The 18,252-nt window shown below is 40.0% G+C and overlaps 1 protein-coding gene across 1 annotated transcript in view; it reads left to right on the forward strand.

Moving 5' to 3' along the window:
* Nucleotides 1-1,178: 1,178 nt before the first annotated feature.
* PLCL1 (phospholipase C like 1 (inactive)) overlaps nt 1,179-18,252 on the forward strand; it is a 304,465-nt gene continuing 287,391 nt past the window's right edge. Inside the window, exon 1 of the mRNA XM_037167573.2 lies at nt 1,179-1,598. Within this exon, the coding sequence (XP_037023468.2) occupies nt 1,356-1,598 (243 nt within the window). The 5' untranslated portion in view covers nt 1,179-1,355. The remainder of the gene's footprint in view (nt 1,599-18,252) is intronic.

An 18,252-nucleotide genomic window follows, 5' to 3' on the forward strand; every position in this document is an offset into this window, starting at 1 on the left:
CGTTCTACCAGGGAAACCTCGGAGCCATCATCTGCCTCTACCTGAGCATGCGGTGGTTAGTCTCGGACTTAATGCATCATCCAAAGGTGTATCCAAAGGTGCATCCCTCCTTTTGGTTGCTAGCTTGCCGGAAATGAGCAAAATAGGTTTACACAGGATTGCCTAGAGAAAGGAGGTGGAACTATTATCAAATAGGGATGTTTTGGGATGGAGACTAAATCCCCCATCTCACCTTGTATTTAGCCAACATTCATACTTGTATTTTGTTAAAAGTCACTCTCCATAGGGATTTAATTAGTTCAGTTTCGTATTACCCTCACCTCTTTTATCTGATTCCCTTTCCTTGCCATATTTATTCGCATTGCGGAGTGAGCTGAAAATCTCCTCGTAAAACCTTAATGCAAATTATTCAGTTCCAGGGCCCCCGTAAACTCATGGCTTGTAAGAGTTGGCTTGAGAGCCTGCAAAAAACCCCTGATGGTGCGAAGCTACACTCGGTTATTCCAAACGTTTTGACGTTAATACTTAGCGCTCCCTTTCTTTCAGATTGCTTTGCTTTGCATAGAAAGGGTTTCCTTTTCTACCCCACAGTTTTGTTGCATTTTCAGACGCATTTCGAGTATCCAAACTTCCTAAATACCGCAGGAGCGCCGAAGGGAGAGTAGACGCGCGCGCGCTCGCCGGGCGGCCAGAGTACGCGAACCCCGCGGCGCGGCTGGCGGTCCACGAACACATTCCATTCTTCGCGCTCGGGCACACCCCTCCGCAGTGGGGATTGGTCGGGCCGACCTCGCTCAGCGAGGAGAGAACCCTGAGAGGCTCAGACGCCTGCCAATCCCCGCGGCTGTCAAAACAAGTCCTCCCTCCCTGTCACAACAGAGCGCGGTGGAGGCCGCCGCACTTCCCAAGGTCGCCGCGCCGCTGTCCGCGGGCAGGTGGCCGGTGCGCCGGGCCGCTGTCACCGGGCTCCGGCCCCTCTCTGGCCGCGCGCGTCCCAGCTCCGTAGGCCGCCCAGCCAGACGCCTGGTGCCTTTTGTCTGGCGCAGAACGGGCGTTTGCATCCCGTTTCGGAAACCCTCCTCTCCTTTTCGCCTCTCCTTTTCCCTTGGGTTCACTCTCCTCCCCACACGGCCACCTCGCCCCAGAGGACTGCAGGCTGCCTGGACTAGAGCCCGCGGACGTCTCTGCCCGAGCGATGCCTCCTCTCCGGAAAGTTGCAGCCGCCGCCGCTGGCGGGCGGTGAAACCAAGTCTGGCGGGGCCGCCTCTCGGTGCCTGAGTGCAACCGTGCCCGGCGGCTGGACTCTGCTGCTGGGCGTGCCATCTCCCCCGAGAGAGTACGAAACGCGCCCCGCGATGGCCGAGGGCGCGGCTGGCAAGGAGGGTCCAGCGCTGCCCGACGCGGCTGGGGGCGAAGATGATCCCCGAGCCGGCCTGGACGGCGCCTCCGGGGACGGCGTGGCGGCGGCCCCTGGGGGTCGGTGGAGGGACCGGCGCAGCGGGGTCGTGCTGCCGGTTGCTGCAGGGGCCCCAGCGGACAGCGAGGCTAGCCTCCTGGAGACGGCGCGGGCGACCCCCCGACGCAGCAGCATCATCAAGGTAAGTGGGGCCACGCTGCCCGGGGGCATGGGTGTGGATGGTGGGTGGGCCGGGGACCCCCGCAGGATGTGCGCTGTCCGGAGGCATCCCGGGCTCAGCATTGTTTTCTCCTACCTCTTTCATGACCAGACCTTCCTTCCTCGTCCGGAGGTTCCCACACTCAGCACTTGGACGTGAGAAGCAGAAGTGACTTTTTTTTTTCTTTTCACTGACAGCAGAGGCAAAGTTCCGCTGCGCGTCTTTGCGTTTTGATGGATGCTTTTTCGCCTTTTCCCCCGAAAGCTGCACTGAACTGTTGATGGAAGGAGAAGGGGAGGACTCAGTATGAATGCGGACCCACGGGATGGTAGTGCACAGCTATCCAGCGAAAGATTAAGTTTCCCCACAGTAAAGGAGCACAGTTTACCCTCGAGTGAAAATAAACACCTAGATTCAAACTGTCCCGAAATCCGAAGAAGCGTGACCTTTCTGGGTAGGCAGGCAGATTTTTCAGTTGGACCTTTCGGCAAAGTACAGATCGCCGAGGACCCCAGGGTCTCGGCGCTGCAGCAGCGCGACCGGAAGCAATCGGTCTCTGAAGTGCTCCCCCCCCCCGCCCCCGTTCCTGGTGGTCACCACCGCCTCTGGGGAAAACGCGTCCTGACCCCTCAGTTACAGGCAGGGTTTCTCTTCATTCATTTGGCAAGACTGTTGTAAGCCTTGCCCCTCCCTTATCTCTTTCTGTCTTTCTTCCACCTGGGGCTGGTTTCCTGTCTGAGATTTCATCTTTTGGACGCATGACATTGGGGTAAGGTCTCCTGGAAGTCAAAACTCTCCCACGTTCTTTGGAAAAGGGCCTCTTGGCATAAATGCGTGGGAGTAATCCTGAGCATAGGAGAATGAAATAGATTTTGGTATGAAACTGTATGTATAGTTTCAAAGATGATAGTGAAAAATGGACTTGGAACTTACTCTTCACCATACATGTTGTGCTAGTACATTTAAAACACTTGTTCACAGTTAAAATGTGTAACCACCACGTAATACTTGTCTCTTTCGAAAGCTCGAAACTGAAGCTCCCAGCGCCACTGCGGGGAGACTGCACCCGCAGCACACATCCACCTAGCCCCGAGCGTGGTCTAGGCTTCCCTCCACTGACAGGCAGGCAGAAGTTTAACAGCAACAGGGTTATTTCTATAATAAAAGGCGGGCGGGTGGTAGTTGCAAATGACTTGTAGTAGTTTCTCTTATTTTGTCACTTTCTGACTGTGAAAGAGGGAGGCAACAATTTGATCTTTACTTAATAGTAAAATAGGCATTTACTAGATAGCCTTTAAAATTAAAGACACTAGAAAATGAAGTGAAATACTATTATTTAAAGTTAGGCTTTATTGAAAGAGTAATAAAAAGTCAAATGTTGCAAAAGAGTATGAAGAGAAAAGGCTTAGCCACTCTACACTTCTATCTACATAGTTCACTCCCATAGCTGTATCCTTCCAGAAATATTTCATGCATGTGTAAGCATATGTATCTATCCATATCTGTGGTAAACCATTGAAGCTTCTCATTTATATAATGTAGTTAGAGTTTTACAGGCCTTACATCTTCAGATTTGCCCCAGACATTTTTGATGCTTCGAAGGTTGTCTAAGGTCATTGAGATGACTCAGATTATCTTTAGGTATGACCTGGCTGGTTGTAGGTGGTGGTACCTTGTGGTCTCTTTCCAGAGGCCTTCGTTCCTTTCCAGCGGGGAAAGAGTCAGGTGATCGGCTCTGTTTCACTCCCTTTCTGATACCAGGGACCTTTCTGTTGACATCTTGAGTCTGCTGTCCCATGGCTTGTTTATTTAGCATAGTAAAAATGAAAAGTTTCTTAAAAAGGTCTAGATCACATAAGAAATATACAGCACATATTCCGTATTGACAGAAACTGCATGCATCATAGTTATTTTAATTTGCCAAGAGTTCTTTTAATTTGGCATTGACTTCTTTTAATTTGGCATTGCCAAGAGTTCTTTTAATTTGGCATTGAAGCATACACAAAAAGAAAGACTTTTACACATTTTATATTAATCATACTATTAAATATTGTTCCAGGCCCTGGCTGGTGTAGCTCAGTGGATTGAGCCCGGGCCTGTGAAGCAAAGGGTCACCAGTTCAATTCCCAGTCGGGGCACATACCTGGGTTGCGGGCCAGGTCCCCCAATGGGGGACACATGAAAGGCAGCCACACATTGATGTTTCTCTCCCACTCTTTCTCCTTCCCTTCCCCTCTCTTTAAAAATAAATAAATAAAATATTAAAAAATAAATATTGTTCCAAAAGGGCTTAGTGCAGTAATAATAGCATTCACAATAATCTCTGAGCCACTGAAAGACTGAGAATCATCAAATATTAAATGCTTTTCAGTTCAATTAAGGCATTGTTTTATTCTAATTATTTGAATGCAACTACTCTATTAACTTGAATATTAGATGAATCAGAACAGTGCATTACTCTATCATGCCAGAAAATAGACTGTCTTGTATATTAATTAAGAGGAATGCTTTTAAGCAAATTCGTCCTCCCTAATTTATGAAAATATGTGTTTAGTTGAAAAAACAATTTCCTTCTTAGCTGATGAAAACAATGACAACATTTATCTTTACACATGTTCAGAACATCTTCTTTCTAATATAATTGTGTTTCTTCACTTATATGCCCAGTCCTAAACTAAAAAAAAATTAACATGAGAATTAAATGAGGTGCTCTTTAATTTGTCCATTTTCCCTGTGTTGTCCTGTGTGATAACTTTTGACAGCATGGACATTGATAAATGTGGCATGTTTTTTGGTAAGTGCATTGCTGTGTACCACAATATTGCAACAGACTCCATCTTAATTGCTATTTGATGACTTGTGGTTCAAAATGACAAATTAGTTACATGCAAAATTGATAATACCTAACAATTATGAATTATTCTGCATTTGAATATATCTGTACTTAAGAAAGTAGACCATTGGTCTATCCGGTACTTGATATCAAACTTATACCTTTAAAATATTTAACCTTTCTGGATTAGAGTTTATAGCTTTATAACTATGTAATGTTTGGGAAATAGAAACTAATGTAGCTTATTCAGTATACTAGATGGTTGGAACTGAGATACATGCATGTGTTTTAAAATAGGTTGACTTTTCTTCTATTATATATAACATACTGAAGGGTTCTACTTTTTCTCCATTTCTTTTTGATTCTACTTGAGTATGAATCCTCTAGCAGAAATTATTATTTGTATCTCATGGACATAGGTGTGTGGGATGAAAGTTTTGGAGCTGGGAATGTGAGCTGCTCAGACCAGCACTAAAGCAGATAAACTAATGGCTTTGGTGTTGTTCCTGTCTCATTTTATAACATAGCCAGTCTCATTTTGTCATTGCGAGGCTGGCGTAGTGGGTTCCTGAGCTAAAATGTGACGTGGGCACTGTTGACTTGTATCAAAATTATAGGTCTCTTCAGAGGGGCAAGGGGAATTTTATTCATACTTATTAAGTGCCCCACTATGAGTCAAGTATTTAATGTAATACTTGACTTAGCAGCTTTCATACATAATATCACTTTATCCTCACAGCAAACTGTCTAACATACAGAAAGGAGGTACAGAGAGCTAATACAATATAGAATTAGGATTCATACCCACATCTGCTTAATTGGAGACATTGAGCTCTTATGCAGATTCTCCACAATCCATGAATACTTTCTAGGTTAGAAACAATGTGGACAAGTCAGAGAGTGGTAGAAGAGTCTGAATCTTGGGTCCCAAAGCTTGTTGGGTAAATTATCTTCTCTGTGCCCACCCCCACCTGCTGCCCCAAATGAGAATGCATGGCGATGATGCCAGAAAGGGATTGCAAATTGTCCTATCTTTGGTCATTTTGTTAGGCCTGCACTGTATTTTAAAAGCAGAGCAATTTGGCAGGTGTTCTAACTATTATCAGTATATGGAGTGCATACCTGTTTATGACAGACCCACGTCTCCCATGTTCCTGCAGACAGTTGAGTTTGGGCAGGGTTGTGTTCTCTTGTTTGGACTGGTACACAGGGGGAACAAATACCTGGGGCACAGGAATATGTACCATTTTGTGCTGTGATGAAATAGGAAATCTTAAATTGGACCTCTGAAAGCATTTTTAAAAGAGACAGTTATGAATGGAAGTGTGACTAAAAATGATGTAAAAATTTTAGACACACTATAAGTTAAATAGGCTTCTATAGATTGGCCTAGGAATTAATCAGCATTTGTAGGCTTTTTTGCATTTGTAAAAATATGGATTGAAATTTTCAAATAATCAACTTATGGGTGAGTTTTGGGGAGACAACCCGATTGTACAATGGCGCTGGCTAGCCTTCACTCTAAGGGGTGCCATGGTCATGCCCTGGTGGCTTCAGCGGGGGTGTTCCTCCCGAGATAGGATTCAACTGTATAAATAGCATTGAACTTTTTTGGGTGGATTTGTTTTATAATCTCAGTAACTTCAGTCAGAGTGTTGTAGTTTCTTGGAAATTGCCATAGAAACATGATCACATTTCACCTCAGAAATGGTCACTTCTCATTATGGTGACTTGCTGATGTGATTTCTCTTTCCTTCCTTCCTTCCTTCCTTCCTTCCTTCCTTCCTTCCTTCCTTCCTTCCTTCCTTCCTTCCTTCCTTCCTCCCTCCCTCCCTCCCTCCCTCCCTCCCTCCCTCCCTTCCTCCCTCCCTCCCTTCCTCCCTTCCTTCCTTGCGATAGAGGAAGTAGGGGAGAGAGAGAGAGAGAGAGAGAGATCAATTTGCTCTTCCACTTGTTTATACATTCATTGGCTGATTCTTGTGTGTGCCCTGACCAGGGATTCAACATGCAACCTTGGTGTATGGGAAGATATTCTAACCGACTGAGCCATCTCACCAGGGCCAGGTGGTTCTGGACACTTTAAGAGAATTAGGAATGAAATTTAGATAAACATTCTTGTCATATTTTGATGAAAGATTTTAGAAATGCATGTGGGTTAGTTTTTGCTACTACTATGAGAATTTATACCATTTGTTTGCTTATAAAATATATTAAGGTTCAAAAAGTATAAGTTAATTACATAGGCTTTGAGGGGTTAAACAAATATATATTGCAATGAAGATTGAATAGTTGTTCTTCTAGCCTTTTCCTTTTTACTGAGGAGAGAACAGATAATGAAATTTCGTATAGTAAAATGTCAATTGAACACACAGTGCCAGATAACACCTCAGGCATAGTGGGTGTTATGAAAAGACATCAGGGAACAGCCGACTTTACCTTTGGTGCCACGGAACAAACAATCCATTAATGCTTCTAGGTGATGCTGGGCAGCTGATCAGGCGGTGAGTCTGGGAATGACTCAAAGGAAGAAATGCATGAGTCTCCCCTGCTTCTGGAATGATTTCTTTTGAGTTTTAATGACTGTGAACATGAAACATCATTCCATTTTCAAAGCAGTGTGCAAACTGAGACGTGTATAAGATTGTACATTAAAAAAATCATCCAGCTTAAAATGACTCAACAGAAGTAAAAGCCAGAAGTAAAGTTACTTTTTGAATTTTCCATTCAGTACATACCAGTAAATGACCCATCGGTTACTAGGTGGGGAGAGAGAATAATTGGATTGCACTTGCAGTCTATGTCTAAGGTAATAGATCAGTAAACCTTATGACAGTAAAACCTATCAATTTTATATAATCTCATATTTTGATGTGTTTTAATAATGTAAAAAAGGTTTATGTAGGTTTAGTTATCTCCTATTTATCTTAATTGTCTCTGTATCCCAGTTCATCTCTGTATCCCAGTGCCTGTGATAGGATACAACAAATAAATGTATTATAATTAATGAATATTCTAAAGGGATAAGAAATGATCAACTTCTGTGACAACGACATTCTGCCTTATTTTAAGTTTTGAACTGTGTATCCTGTATTTCAGCTAACACGTGATGGCAACAAATTCATAGTATGACAAAGTATTGGAGTAATCTCATGTATTTAAATAGGATTTGATTTGTTTTATTGGTGGCATCTAATGTGGATGTGTTTAAGAGAGATGTAATCGAGTTTATTTTCGACAGTATCATTTGCACTCATCTCGCTAATAATTAATCTAGCATTTCATGAGAAAAGTAGGATTGTATATGGTGAGTAGAAAGGAATCATTATCACCCCAGGAAGAAGAAAGGTAAGTTAATTTTGAAAATAATGCCCTCTGTCCAAAATAAAACAGCATAACAACTAAACTATTCCAGTAAGTGTTTCCAAAGATTTCTTAATTTGTATTTGTAAACTATGAAAGTATATAACTATTACAGGAAAAAATATCCATACAACTTTATATTCAGAAGTTTAAAAAAACCTTCAAAAGAGAATATTTGTTTTCTTAATTCTTACACCTTAATCTGTTCAAAGGCCTTTAAAAAGATATTAAGTCTGTAGTAGACTAAGCACAAGCCAATATGTAAAGTAAGCAAACTTGTATTATTGTGTGATGAATGTTAATGGTTAGAAATGATGGTAAGATTATTCAGAACACCTTCCCTGTGATATGTTGAGGAAGATAAATGCACAAGAAAGATAAAAAGAGACAAAAGAACAATTTACTTGGACAAAGATTACATGGCAGTACTCTATAAAGCTGGATCTGATCACTTATCAGTGCTTTTCCCTAGGGCCGAATGATTTCAAACCAAAGCAGGCCAAACAGCCAGTGAAGCTGCAAGTTCACACTCTATTTCCCAGATCTGAAAGCTGAAGATGAGGGTGGGCTGCTCAGGAGCACATTCCTTAGGGCCAGAGAGCGAGGTGTTTCCCCTGCAGGTGGCTCAGGCTGGGTTAGGGTCTCCTCAGGAAAAGGGCAACTGTGTTTGAAGAGGTTGTGCAAATGCCCTACTCTGCTTCCCTCAACATCAGCCCAGCTGCTGGGTGAGGAGAGAGAGAGGAGACCATGAGATGGGCGCTTGCCTTTATCTTCTCTGAAAGCCTCACCTCCATAAAACATAGCCCATCAATATCCTTGACTTTGCAGTTTATTGCTCATTTATCAAGACTAACTTTTGGAGGAAGGAGTAGGCATGGGGCTGAGGGACAGTCTTTGCTCTCTCTAGTTGCCGACATACAAGATGCAAAGACATCTTCGGCATTTGGTGAACTCCCATTTTGAAATATTTTGGAATTATTGATTCTGTGCTATAATGAAATGTTATATATTTAGAGTGATATTAATAATTAAATAGCTTTTTAAGATATTTTATCTAGTAGATAACACACACAGTAACGCCTTGAAGAGATTTTTCTATTGAGGAATTTTCTTCATAATAGTAGTAAATGCTTATATAATTTGTATTATGAGTCTGGTATTATTCTAAGCACTTCCTGTGTATTAACTCAGTCAATCCTTACAATAATCATATGTGGTGAGTATTTTTATTATTACCTTCATTTTTTACTGTTGGACAGATGTGACTTTTTACAGTGACTTGCCCAAGGTCACATAGGTAGTAAATGTCAGAGCCAGGAAATAAACCCAAATTGTCTAGCCCCAGAGGTTGTTTTTGATCTTTATACTATACATCTTCTTAAGTAATATTAATTTAAAGCTTAGTTATTATACATGAAATAGCAGATGTTTTATGGTTCTCTTAAAAACTAAGTTTAGCTGACAGAAAAATTCTAAAGCCAGTTTTGGGAAAATGTCTTAAGGATTATTTGAACACACTTTTTTCCTTAGTTTTATAACCTTTTATGTAAAATACTTATGATTTTACATTAATATTGCTTTCCATTTTCCCTTGAAAGGAGTGGGACTCCTGTTAGTATATTTTTACTCTTTGAACAGGATTAGCCTCTTTACCATGAAGCAAGAATTTATGATCCAACTTTGGTATAATTTATACAAGCTAAAGATGGACAGTTACTTAATCACTAAACCCTCATGTGATTTATTTTATAGTTTGATAGTTTTGTCCTCCAGTATCAATAAATCAATAAGAAGTATATGGGTTTCTAATCCAAGGAGGTTGCAATTTTGTTAAGTGGCAGTGGCTAGGACGCTGTATGACTGAGATTTCCTCCCAATCACATTTGAGGTAGGTACAGTTTCTTACACATAGCTGGAGTTCAGCAGATATTTTTGGAATCCCATTACACTGAAAGTCTGTTTAATCATTTAAGTCCTTTTTTTCTTGGTAGAAACTTTAAAGTGAACATGTGGGAAATTCAAATATATGAGTATGTCAGGATATTACTGTGCTTGTGGCTGCTTTACTGTGTTGAAGGTGATGAGTCCATTCTGCTGTGCAGAGATGCAGTACCGGTGGCCGAATGGTACCCAGAGCTTTGTTCTCATCACCTGGAGACTGGCCAGGTGTTTAAGACACCATCAGCTCTGTTGTTGGAACGCTCGTGAGTCAGCTTTAATCATCCACCTGTGGTTATGTTAAATTATTGAAAGGATATAAAACTCTGGCTTTTTTTCTCTCCCCTCCTTTTTGTTTTTCCATTGCAGCATCTGCACAATAAGGTGTTTTGTCATATTCTCTTAAAGTGGATTTTTCTGAAAGCAAAACAAAACAAGAAAAAAAATCAAGGGTTTTCCCAAATATCTGAATTAAAAGAAATATTCTCCCTAACACTTCCTCATGCTCAGCTGGTGTGGGATCAACCTGGGTTTGTGGTACATGCAGTAGTGTGTGCATGCATTTGTGTATGTGTGCACGCTCATGCCGACATATTGGAGGTCAGAATTAGCAACAGCAGGTGACCTTTTGATGCCCTGTTTTCTGACATACAGCTAGGATCATGATGGTCTTTACCCAAACACATGCTCTTCATAAAAGTAACTGTGTGGGCTGTGACAAATCACACTCAGAAGTGTTAGTGGTTATGCTTGACCACAAGTTGATATTTCTGGGGTTTGGGGAGAAGAGAAAGAAAAGGATCAAGGTATGCTGGAGGGGAATGGAGTCAAATGGGGCCCAATGAATAAATGGGCAGGGTAAATGGCTCAACAAATACTTCTCTACCTGTATCATTCTGCCAGAAGTTGTACATTTGGGAATTCTCTAAAAAATCAAAATTAAAAAAAATTTTTGATTCTTCTGGAGAGTCTTTTAACTACTGAACACCTTAAGTCACCTAACAGTAATCGCTGGGCAGAAAGTCCTTTGAACCTAGAGATTCCTGGGAAGGACCCAGGAAGGACTGGTCTGAGTGTTGGTGGGAATTCTGGGTATCATAATATAAGCTTTGTCTGTTTGGTTGTTTCCTTAACATTTACTGCAGAAAAGTTTAAGGAAATTCTTCATAGTTGTACCCTCAGCATGATAGGATCACTAATACAGAGAAATGGCTTCTGAGAACAAGTTATCAGAGAATTTTATATAACAAGATGGAAGTTGTTGTGAGTACTGGAATTGGTCACTACAGCTCAAAATAAAAGGCTCTAAGATTGCAGGCATGAAGGGGACTATGAACCGTTGTGTTCAGCTACCACCTCTGTGTTAGGGAGAGGCAGCCTTCACTACTGCTCTTGCCCACCCCTCCTGCCCAGGCTAAAATAAGGGAGGACTGGGAGTGAAGAGGTAAACTTGGAAGGGGACTGTGGTTCCTGAAGAGAGCATGTTTCTTCCACTTTTCTCTTTGTGCGGGGAGCAGTTCAGGACTTTTCCTGAGGTTGAGAGAGGTCTCGTGAGAATCATGTGTAAAGATTGGACAGGTAATTGTGGTGGCATCCAACAGTCCTTTCTCTACCAGGTGTCCCTGTAAGTTGAGAATGATGCTCATTCCCTTCTCTGGAAGGTATTGAATTACTGGACCATGTGGTACATGTATGCAGTGGAATACTATTTAGCCGTAAGGAAATATTAAATATTGCCATTTGTGATAACACGGGGATCTTGAGACTATTACACTAAGCAAAGTATGTCAGACAGAAAAAGGTAAGAACTATATCATTTCATCATATGTGTGATGTAAAATCGAAAGCAATAAATGAACAAACAATACAAACAAACAAATAAAAAAGTCATAGACACAAACAACAGGATGTTGGCTACCAGAGGTAAAGGCGAGTGGAGGGGTAGTGAAGGATAGAGGGTGTTGAGTGTATGTATGGTGATGTAAAGAGATTTGATAGCAATATACAAATGATGTACCATAGAGTTGTACACTTAAAACCTCTATAATTTTATTAACCAATGTCACCCCAGGGAATTTGAAAAAATTAAATTTAAAAAGGAAAAATATCAAATGTAAAAATTTTAAATTGAATTATTTTTCTATTTTTAAAATTAAATATTCAAAATTGTCTACTAAAATTAAAAGCAAATAGAAATCACAATTAATTATTATTAAACTTTAAAATCAAATTTGAACTAAGCTGAAAAAAATGGAAGTGTACCACTAGTGTGGTTACCCAGCCCTCGAAAGTATTGTTTACTTTGGTAGTTGGCTTGTTTACATCAGAGTTTTAAATTTCACTAAAAAAACTTTATTAAAGGTGGAATTTTAGGGAATATTTATACACAAATCTCTTAGCTTTTGAAATAAGGATATGAAGTTTTCATATTTATAAGTGCTTATATTTATTAGAAAGCTAAGCTGCTTTAACAAAGAAATCCCAACATATGTGACTTAAACAAGATAAAAATTTATTTTTCTAATAAGCAACATTCCACTAGTAGGCAGGTTATTCCAAGTCAGATAAACAACTCTGCTTCATAAAGTAATTCTGAGATCCAGGTTCCTTTTGTCTTCTTTTCGGACCACTTTTAAGATGTTGTCCCTTTGCTTCAACTGGCCGATCATACCCAACATCCACCTTCCAATCTATAGGAGGGGGAAAAAGAAAGTGAAATAAGTAAGTCAGAGAAAGACAAGTAGAATATGAGTGATCACAGTGGAATGTAATGAACAAAATGAACTAATAAGCAAAATAGAAATACATTCATGGATAGCAGACTGACAACTCTTTGGGAGGGATTGAGAGACAAACTAAAGAAAGAAAGTAGAGGGCAACTACCTTCTTTAAAGGAGGAGGTCTGTAAGCTGCACATATCACCTGTGCTCACATCCCATTGATCCATTATTGATATGGCCTTACCCACCTGGAAAAGACTGGGAAATGTTTCTACCTTGGTGGCCGTGCGCTCAGCTTAGAGTTTAGGATATTCTTATTAGTAAAATGAAGTATAGGAGACTAAGTTTTGTTAAGATTAAAAGAATTAGTCATGGAATATATTCTTGGAGAAAAACGGCGTTTTGTGATGTGAGGGGTCCAACATCACTCTGCTGTATTTGGGGTTCGCATTGTTTGATCTAGGTAGGGCAGCTGACAAGAACGTGGCTCATGTGCTACTAAGTCCTATTTCAGCACCTGTATGAACCAGTTAACGTCAAGATTATGCCTCACAGGCAGGGACAGCACTTTTTATCCCAATTCGCAAATGAATACCATATGTGAATTACAGAGAAGCCCCAAACAGGAACAATACAGGATGTCTTGAGCAACTACCGCGTGGCACACACTGTGGGAAAGGATCTGTGAGAGTATGTTAGGTGAGCCTTTGGAGGGTGCTGGGTGCGGTTAACCATATTGAGCAAGAGGCCCTTGTGGATATGAGGACACTGGCCTCCAGTCAGCAGGGAGCTCCCTCTCTTACTAGGGAGCCAGTCTCTTTTCAGGTTGCTTTTGTTATATGAAAACATCTTCGGGCTGAACCCAAATAAAATTCTTCTGTAATGCATCTCCTTGTCAGTCCAACTCCTACCTCAGAGCTAGAAAGAGTAAGTTTATGCACTGATGTGGCAACTCTTGACATTTTTGAAGGAAGTTAGGTGGCTGTTTCCTCCCACGCTCCTGCCACAGTGATAACCCCTGATATTTACTGAGCTCCAGTAAATGTCTTGGGCTCCAGACACTGTTCTAAGCACCATACACATATTAACTCATATAATTCTCACTAGGCTTATGAAGTAGGGGCTGTGTACCCCATTTTATAGATGAGGAAACTGAGGCACAGACAGGTTAAATAACTTGCCCAAACTTACATAGCAGATAAGCGGCATGTTCCGACTGGCCAGTGTTTCATTTAAAGTGTTGTTCTTAGACCACAGCACTGTTTGCTATGCTAGTTGCACTGTGCTCCACAATAATGACTCTTCTACATCCCTTATCTCCGGCTGCCATATTTCTATGAATGTAATCATCAAGGGAATTTTATTTCTGGGGGAAAAAACATATTCCATTGACAGCAGCTCAGCAAGTTGTCTTTATATTCCAGAGACTATGCTCCTGAACTTAAGAGATTTTGTGGGTTGACTGAAGGCAGGTTTCACTTGGCAACTGCATGCAATTTAGTATGATAGCAAAGCCGTTGTGTTGGGTTGGCCAAAAATCTGTTTAGTTTTCCCCATAAAATAAGACACATTTTTTATTTTCAACAATAACTTTATTGATTTGGATATTTTGAGTAAGTCGGCTATCTCCTGTGATTGCCTTCTAGTGGGTAGAGGCCAAGGGGTGCTGCTAAATATCTTCCAATGCATGAAAAGCCCCACAATGAAGAATTATTTGGCCAAAATGTCAGTAGTACCAACTACTTAGGAAACCACTTTTGACATGTTTGATCTGTCATAGCACCTTCTCCATACACTGCACAAAATATTTTTTTTGCGTTTCAGTTGCTTTTTCACCTTTCTTGAAATAATAAAGCATAATACACCGAAGATGTTGAGTATTTTCTTCCATCTTCAATATTAAAATAGCTGCACAAAAATGTACCAATTTTGATAAATTTTTAAAGAATAACATTGGTATGATAGCTCTCACAGTACAATCTAACAAAATTGTTTTGAATGAAGTTAAAGACAACTGAGCACTACTAGAGCTATGGTACAGAAAAAAGTAAATGAACTTTTTGGCCAACCCAATACTATTCTTAAATAGGGAAACAATTAGTAAAATAAAAAGCAATTAAAAAAGGTTTTCTTAATAACTATGTGAGACAATGGAGATAAATTAAGGAGTAAGAGAACGGCTAGACGTTTCTAGAAGCAGGTGCAAAATCCAGGAGGTAACATAGTACTGCCATTAAGGGATAGGCCCTAGAATTTCAACCCTAATTCTCTGTTTATTAGATTTGTGACATCAAGCAGTTTTCTTAATCTCTTTGACCCTCAGCTTCATTCATCATTGTAATAGAACAACCACTCATAAGATGGTTGGAAGGATTAAATGAGAGTTAACGTAGAATGCTTATCTAAGTAATTGGCACATAGTAGATGGTCAGTAAATGTTAGTTATTATATTTGGAAATGGAAACAGTAAAATCTTGGACTGGTTTTGAAGTCGGAATTATCAGGAGTTTTCAGGGATATAGGGGAATCAATAAGTAAAGATCTTAAGATTTTGATCCTGGAGTTCTTTGAATAAAGTGGTATCTTTGAGTGCTGAAGTAAAACCTGTTTGCTGGCTGCCATGTATAAATCCTCATGGGGTTTGGGCACCCACAGTCTAAAGCAATGGGGACTCCAGTGTCTCTGCTCAAGGTCTTTACAGTTTTAGAGATTGATCAACACTGGGTTTTCTCTGATTTCTTGCAGGATTTCAAAGAAAATGCACAGAAACCTCAATTGTATTTGATATAGTCAGTAATTTAAAAAATGCATATATAAAGCTTCTGATCCTTCCCCCCCAAAGTTCTTTAAACTACCCAGTAGTATTCATAATTATTGTCCTTTTTGCTGCTTCTTGACAAATAATTGTACGTGTTTGCTAGAAAATCAAGTTTGTGCAATGATGCTTTTCAGCTTCCTCAAATTAGAGTAAAAGAGTGAGCTGTACGTGAGTTTAGTGTAGCCCCATTTAATTCTGCAAGTGATTTGAAAATATTTACTGCATTTGATACAGTACTGTGTGCTTGGCTTTGGTTTTTCTCTTGTCTAAAATCTTATCTTAATGACAGTGTATAATGAGTCTCTTTTTTTTCTCTTCCAAGTTGATTAAAATTTTAGAAAAAGTCCCCATAATGCCCACAATGACACTAACTCATCTTTGAGGGATACCCGAAACTTGGTAAAAGTCTCTATTAGAAATAGCTTCCTCATTAAGTTAGCTGAACTGATTTCACCTTACAATTAAGCTAAATCTTCTTTTTTAAATTGAACGAAAGACCTGTCACAGCTAATTACTTAAGATTCTACTTTCCTCCTGCAATCAGGCTCACTCTGGGAAACTTCATGACTATATACAAAATGTGAATGATAAATCGATTAAGTATTTAAAAAGCCATGTCTAGCTCAGGTCTTTGGTGTGTTTATGTTTCCGTTTTCCTTCTTAGATCGCAAATTCCGTAAAAGCAAGAACTCTTCCAAATTGTTTGGTTTGAGGGACCACAAAAGGAGAGTATGATGCTCTGTAGAGATGGGGGCCTTAGATGAATAAAGGCCAATCTTGAAATAAATCCTTAAATTAAGGAAAGGAGTGAACTATAAAATTGGTATTACTCAATTTATTATGACTAATAGTACTATTCAGGGGCAATGCTGTGTATTTTTTTCTGCGTCCTTTTTGACCGAAGCTACTGAGAATCTGAAGAGCCTCCTCCTGGTCTTCTGTGTAGGTGTCGCCACCTGCCAGGGTGTTACAGGTCAGGTGCAAGTCAGTGGGTGGAGGAGGATGTAAAGAATGTAACATTTTCTGTCTCTTTCTAATGAAAATATCATTAGGTTTGAATATATCTTCCTTTATTATTATTATTTTTGGTATCATGTTTTTTAAAATTGAGATATAATTGACATATAGCATTATATTAATTACAGGTTTACAATGTAATGATTCCATATTTATATATATATTGCAAAATAATTACTACACATAGTTACAGATTTTTTTTTCTTGTGAGAACTTTTAAAATTTACTCTTTTATCAACTTTCAAATTACAGTATTATTAGCCATGGTCGTCATGCTGTATGTTACATCCCCAGGACTTATTTTGTAACTGGAAGTTTGTAATTTTGATCGCCTTTACCCATTTTGCCCACCCCATTGCCCCCTGTCTCTGGCAATCATCAATTAATTTTTTTTTTAAAGATTCTACACACTGGCTGGTGTAGCTCAGTGGATTGAGCATGGGCCTGTGAAACAAAGGGTCGCCGGTTCGATTCCCACTCAGGACACATGCCTGGGTTGCAGGCCAGGTCCCCAGTGGGGGATGCATGAGAGGCAACCACACATTGGTGTTTCTCTCCCGATCTTTCTCCTCCCCTTCCCCTCTATCTAAAGATAAATACATAAATATTTTTTAAAAGATTCTACATATAAGTGAGTTCAGACAGTATTTACCTTTCTTTGTCTGACTAATTTTATTTAGCATAATGCCCTCGAGGTCCATCCACGTTGTCTCAACACAAAATTTATTCTTGTATAATTATTTATTATTATATTATTTTCCATATGAACAATTGTAAACTCGCTTTTGCCCCACCTTGTACCTGTATATATGTGTGTATGTATGTGTATATATATATATGTGTGTGTGTGTGTGTGTGTGTATATATATAAAACATTTTCTTTGTCCACTCCTTTACCCATGGACACTTAGGTTGTTTCATTATCTTGGCTGCTGTTAATGATGATACAATGAACATGGGGGTACAGATATTTCTTTTGAGTTAGCATTTTAGTTTCCTTCTGATAAATGCTCAGAAGTGAAATTGCTGGATTCACAGCTTCCTTAATAAAGCATCCTGAAAGAACTGGAATTTTGGCTGGAATCCTTGTGAAAACCAACTGCGCATTCAGTCTGAAGTGTTGGAATAAAAACTTCAAATAATACATTCCTCCTGAGTGAAAATGGGCCAGCTCTAGCCAATCCCGCACACGCCCAACTGAACTTAATCGAGGAGCCAGTGCTCCTGGAAGTTTAAAGGCTGTAAGCCCTGTTGGTAGAACATGTAAGGTATCACTCTAATCTTATCAGTTACTACCTTGATTTTGAGAAGAAGGAAATAAATTAGAACCTACCCATAGACATGGGATATTGCAGTGTCCTTTGTTTGTTCTGTATTGGTCTCATCTTACAAACCTTGAAGAGAGGGAACACATTGTAGACTTTTTGTGTTCTCTATAGCTCCTACTAAGTGTTAGCCACATACCTGATTTATTTCTCTCCCCAAAGTAACTCAAGATGACTCTTCTCTTCCATATTCCCGAAAGGATCCTTGACCTGACTTAACTCGGCCTACCGTTGCCAGGTTCACTTTACCTACTAGGAATTGAAATCTGGGCAGGGAAGAAGACACAGACCTGAGAATTAGATCTGGAATTCTGGAATCTCAGCTTTGCTACTCACTAACTGTGATTATCAGCAAGTTTTAAAATTTTTCTGAGCCACAGTTTCTTCACTGGTAAGATGGGAATTCTGATGCCTGTTCTGAAAGTTTGATGTAACCTGGAGGTGAGGAAAACAATCTATCTATGCAGATATATTTAAGATCTATTTTAGGCTGTATTCCTAAAAAAGAGAGGACATGACAACCCATTCTACTAGCAGCTCCTCTGATAAAAAGACTTATTGTTCATTGGATAGTAATGGCAAATATATAATTCTACAACCATTTTTATGACACAGTTTATATACT

This window comes from Artibeus jamaicensis, unplaced genomic scaffold (genome assembly GCF_021234435.1).
Source record: "Artibeus jamaicensis isolate MK-2021 breed Jamaican fruit bat unplaced genomic scaffold, CSHL_Jam_final contig_391, whole genome shotgun sequence".
NCBI lineage: Eukaryota > Metazoa > Chordata > Mammalia > Chiroptera > Phyllostomidae > Artibeus > Artibeus jamaicensis.